At 35.1% G+C, this 5683-nt stretch overlaps 1 protein-coding gene across 2 annotated transcripts in view; it reads left to right on the forward strand.

Moving 5' to 3' along the window:
- jam2b (junctional adhesion molecule 2b) overlaps positions 1–4708 on the forward strand; it is a 15828-nt gene extending 11120 nt beyond the window's left edge. Inside the window, exons 5-10 of one of the 2 annotated variants that reach the window (XM_024286782.2) lie at positions 1127–1308; positions 1392–1500; positions 1585–1692; positions 4069–4087; positions 4160–4208; positions 4294–4708. In XM_024286782.2, coding sequence (XP_024142550.1) covers positions 1127–1308; positions 1392–1500; positions 1585–1692; positions 4069–4087; positions 4160–4208; positions 4294–4332 — 506 coding nt within the window. In that variant the 3' untranslated portion in view covers positions 4333–4708. Of the gene's footprint in view, positions 1–1126; positions 1309–1391; positions 1501–1584; positions 1693–4068; positions 4088–4159 lie in introns of both variants that reach the window. The other variant, XM_036209779.1, reaches the window with a different exon arrangement.
- The last annotated feature ends 975 nt before the right edge of the window (positions 4709–5683 follow it).

Here is a 5683-nt window from a genome sequence, read left to right on the forward strand (position 1 = left end):
TTTTTTTTTTTTTTTTTTTTTCAGTGGCCCTAATCCTCTTCCGTAGAAATACTATTGATGTTTATTTAAACTTCTGGGCTGGATAGAGGAGAGAAATGGTCCATTCCTGCTTCCCTCCACAGTCCAAAGTCACAAATGACATCTGCCAAATGCTAAATACAATATTTGACTTGGCTTTCTTACATTTTTAATTAAATCTTTTTTGACACAGTTTTTACTTTACTTTGAAAGGAAGTTGTTGTCAAAAGTAAAAGGAAATATAAAAATCTTTTTTCCACAGCTATGATTGGCTTAATGGCCACAAAAGTGTAAAGTAAAGTGTATTTTTCTAAATGGTGAAGTTGGACTGTGCAGCTCTTGCTGCGTTTTGGCCAGTAAAAACTTGTCCAAACGGCTCTTCAAGCATCAAAGGTTCCAGACCCTGATCTAAGGAGAGTTTTCTGTCTGTTCTATAACTAGTTTTCCTAACTCTTTCACATTAGAGCTCCAGTGTTTATGTTTTTTGATTTAATGCAACTTTTCAACGCTTTTCTCCTTCAGAATCTACTGGAATTTCCGTGTTAACGGTTGAAAAGTTACAGTATGTGAAAGATTTAGTGTTTTAGTATCAAGTGTTAAAGGTTTAAACTTTGCTGTGGTGAAAGACTGCTTGAAGACTTCAGGCCTCTGGGGGTTTGAGGGGCTAAACATTTAGAAAAACTTGATAAACAACTAAAAAGGGAAGTTAAATTTGCTTTAAATAGATGTTTATGATCAGTCGGTAAGTCAGTCAACCAATTCATTTATAAGAGCCCCTTTTATCAGCAAGGTTCTTGACACAAAGGACACATATAAACATAGGTGGAGACCTAGAAACTTCTGAAAAAAGTGAAAAAGTTGCTTTAAGAAAACAATAATGAAAAAAGAAAAGTAAAAAATTGGGTTTAAAAGAGTTTGTGGCAGTGGATTAAATATAAAATACATATTTTAATCCCAAAATTCTCCAAACCCAACAAACCAAAAGACATTTATTTTGTTAGTAAAGCCTTTCTAATGATTTTGAGACCTTCTCATGTACAGAGAAAAGATTGTAAATAAAGATGAATTTGTTAGACTTCTGAAGTTCCTCTGCTCCGTCCCGCCTCAGTGCCTCCACATGTTCCGTCCTGCGACGTGCCGAGCTCGGTTTTCATCGGCGCAGACCTGGAGCTTCTCTGTAAAGATAAGCTCAGCGTCCCTCCAGCCACCTACAGCTGGTACAAAGACAACAAACCTCTGAAAGCCTCCGGAGAAACTCCCTACAGCGTCGACACAAAGAAAGGCACTTTGGTGAGCAGAGAGAAAGGAAGAATCCACTAAAACTTACAAGAACGAAAAAACTCCCTAACAGAGTTTGTTTCTCTGATGAGCAGAAGCTGAAAAGCGTGTCTAAAGCAGATTCAGGGATGTACCGCTGTGAGTCCTCCAACAGTGTGGGGGCACCCAAGAGCTGTGTCGCCCAACAGCTGAAAGTTCTGGACTGTAAGAGACTTTTGAATATTTAACATTTAAATAAAAACCACATACGACTAACTCACATATCTATGTAAATCCCTGTCCCTCCAGATCCTTTAAACATGACCATTCTGATAGCTGGAGCATCTGGGTTTGTGGCTCTGGTCCTTTTCTGCTGCATCTGCATTTGTGTCTGCCGCCGCAGAGGCTGCTGCAACAGTGAGTATTGATGCCACAAACGTGTTTCTCCGTCTCTCATTAAGGTCATCTGCACAAACTCACAGAATTTAGTCTGTAGTTTCTTTTTGTTCATCGGTCCACCTGCATCCATACTGCAGTGCATCACACCAGAGTTCATTAGCAAGTGATTCCTGCTTTTGTCTACAAGCAGATCGCGGTACAAACAAAACAATCCCTCAGCAAAAAGCAGAACACTTGATGTTTATTTTATTGTTTATAGTTATAAGTATAGAAAATATACTATAGACCATGTACATGTTGTGTAGAAATAGTGTTGGGGATAATGCATTACAAAGTAACAAATTACTGTAATTGAACTACTGTTGTCAGTAACGTAGTAATGTACTAAATTACCAGGACTGGGTTGATAAAATCAATCTAAGCTTAATAGATCAATAGATCAAATCAATCCATAAAAGTACAGATCGATCTAACACAAAAAGCTAAAGTCTGCTAGCTTGATGCTAATGTATCATGGGATTTCCCTTAGTACGGCTAATGCTAACGCTCAGTTGACCTAAGCATACAATGCTGAATAAATGAACATATTTATTTACTCACATGCATGAATTTTTCAAACTTTTTTAAGGAAATATTTTTTTAAGTAACAATTTGTGGTTTAAAACTCAGTTTCTCGCTGATTCTTTCTTATACTTCTGGAAAAAGGTGTAATGCTAAAGCGAGATTGCCACCTAGTGGTCAAACTTAAACGCCCTCAAAGAGAAATAACTGTTTTAGCTTCTCTGTTTGAAACACCTTATAACACTGAATGATATTAACAATCTCATCATAATTTCACTAATACATTGTACAGTATGTGAACTGTGTCAGAATAATGTGAATATCTTCAAAACATATAAATAGATTATTAATGTATTTCTAAACAAATGTGTCTAAATGTGTAAACTGTGTAAACTCAAAATTGAACTGAATCAAATTGAAATGAGTGGATCAAAAGAATATAAAAAAACTGGAATTGAATCAATTCTGGAAATAATTGGTGATACTCAGCCCTCTCAATTACAGGTCAAATTTTAGTAATTCAATTACATTTACTAGACTAAAGAAACCCTCCCGCGACCCCAAAAGGGATGAAGCGGTCAAGAAAATGGATGGATGGAAGAAACCCTGATGTCTCCATTACTCACATTTTGGTGCAATAAAATCATCTTGGTCAAATGAAACAAAACAGATTGGCCTACTAATAAATATGTATATATATATATATATATATATATATATATATATATATATATATATATATATATATATATATATCCTTTGTGTGCTAGCTGTATGAGAGTCAAGAAACAGCAAAATAATCTAAATAGCAGGGAATTACTTTTTAAATTGGAGAAAGAGTAAAGTAATTTCATTACAGTTTCATCCAGTAACTAAAGTAAAGTAATCACTCTTTAAAAGTAATTTATGCAGCACTATGTAGGATGTATTCTAAGTGAACAATATCTAAGGCACATCAGAATATTTAGCAGATTCTCTATTTTTTAAGGATTTTAAGTGTGAATAATGGTTCAAAAAAGTAATTTAATTAACTCTGCTTTTATTTTGATTAATGAGATTTTTACATTTCTGACTGAGATACCCTAAAATATCAAAATAAACAGATTTTTTTAATTACTGACCCTAAGCCACCTACTACCACATTTGCTGCACTGAGGTGATTCTGCAAGACAAATGGCATCTTTTATTTTGAAAGGAAGACATTCATTTAGAAGAAATAGTGTTTTGTATTTGTGTGAAACAACAGTTTATATGATAAAAGTAACATTAACATAGATGCAAATTAGCGTTTTTATTTTTCAAAAGGGTGAAATCAGACTTTGTGGCTCCTCCTGAGTAATAAATCCACTCAAATGATTCTCTAAGTGTAGAAGGTTTCAGACCTCTGAGTATTTTTTAGTACTGCTAGAGAAAATAATAACTGCCTCAGTCCGATAGTGTCCAAAATAAACATCAGAGAAGGTAAAAGAAGAAGGTAAATCCAAACAGCACAATCTGAAAAACCTTTCCTCCTGTTCCCCGTGAATGCTCTCTTCTTTATTTTGGGTTAAGTGTTGAGTTCTGGGGAAATGACCGTCCCCAGCTGTGATTTTAATGATTCCAGTGTGAAAACAGACAGATCTGAATGAAGGTGTGAAGCTTCTGCTCCTTCCTCATCTGTTTGCATGATGGAGTTTTATGGCTTTACTGCTCTTCATGTCACGTTTCTCTGCAGGAAACAGTTTCTACTGACAGTCTTTGACAGATCAGTGCTGCAGCCTTTTTTATTGTTTATTTTTTCTTGAGTAAATCTCATGTTTTCACTTTTTCTCTCTTTCTTTTTTTATTGAACAGAGAGTAAAAAGACAAAAAGGTGAGTGTCCCTTGTGGTTCTGTTCAGTGTTTTCTCTCGGATCCTGATGAAGGGTCACGCTTTGTCTTTCAGTAACAAGCCCTACTGCCCTCCTCCACCTCCTCCTCCACCTTCCCGTAATGTGAGTGTTATCTGGGAATGGTCTTGGGTTTGGCATGAAATGCAGATTAAAGAAATGTTCCTTTTGTTTTTTGTTTTTTTTTTAGTTCAGGAGCTACAAACAGACTCAGTCCTTTATGATCTGAGGCTGCATCACGGCGGGTTCCAGTGGAGCTTCGACTCGCCGAGTTTTCTGCAGATGAAGTCATTTCTGAAATGGTTTCTTCTGTAAATGTTTCCTTTCAGCACTTCGGCTGTTAGCTGTCACTTTGACGCCAGTGTTTGTGACTGCCCACGGGGTGTTGGACAAAATGTAAATATGTTAGCTTTAGGAACTCTTTATACATCTAATGTAAAGGTTATTTTTTGTTCTTTTTAATATAGTTAGTTTTTATAAACCTGTTTTTGTGTTTTATGTGTATTATTGGTTGAACAGGTGTCTGTACGCACTGAAAGGCCTTAAAGGATCCTTTAAAATGTTCTCTTTTTTTCTTTATCAATAAAACAGATATAAAATTTGAATCGTTTTATTGACACAAGGCAATAAAATAAATCTTCTGCAAAAATGTCACAATATGGCAAAAATAGGCTTTCGTAAATTATTTCGTTTTACAAATGAAGGAACTTGTAAAATAGAATTTTCTGTTTGGTTTAGAAAAAAAATCTCAATTTCTTCCATACAATAATACAACATATAAGCAAAGATAAAATATTTTAGGGACCTGTCCACATCAGTGACCCCTAATCAAGTTTACAGAATACACTGACACAGGACCCCCCAGATCTGAGCGAAGAACCAGACCCGGGAGGTCCCACTGAAGTGACCCTGTTTGAGAGAAGGGTCACTCACTGATGTGGAGTTAAAAATGTAAAATGATTAAATAAAATTAAAAATAAATACATAAAACAGTTACACCCAGACAGGTCAACCTCTGCACACTGACGTGTCACGAAGATTTTTAACAGATTTTCCCAAAGACTTCTGAAAATCTCAGAAAGTAAAACTGAAGATCCAAATCTTCTAATCCAAAAACATTGATCTGCATTCTCCTCGTTAGTGTTTTTTAACCGTTTCATCCAAACATCAGAACAAAAAACGTTCTTGTCAAAAAACAAATACACTTTTACATTTATTTTTACTTAATCAGAAATTAATATTTGTCCTAAAAACATTCAAGAAGTTCTAAAGGGATGTTTGTTTCATTGCTCCCCTGCTCTGTATTTGAACTCTTTTAGCCTTTGTTTTCATCAGTCACCTTTTTTACATTTACATAAGTATTTGCATATAGGTTTTGTTTGTTTTGTGGAGTATTATTAATTTCAGTATGTAAAACAGCTCTTTTTATAAGGTTTAGTTTTTATCTTTTTTATCCACAAACACATTTAGTCAGTTTCATGACATTGACAGTCAGGAGAACTACACTTCTCTGCAGAGCTCTGTAGCAAAAACAACATTTAAAGAAGAAGTATTTTTTTTTAACTAACCCTTTTGACAGT

This window comes from Oryzias melastigma, linkage group LG21, assembly GCF_002922805.2.
Source record: "Oryzias melastigma strain HK-1 linkage group LG21, ASM292280v2, whole genome shotgun sequence".
NCBI lineage: Eukaryota > Metazoa > Chordata > Actinopteri > Beloniformes > Adrianichthyidae > Oryzias > Oryzias melastigma.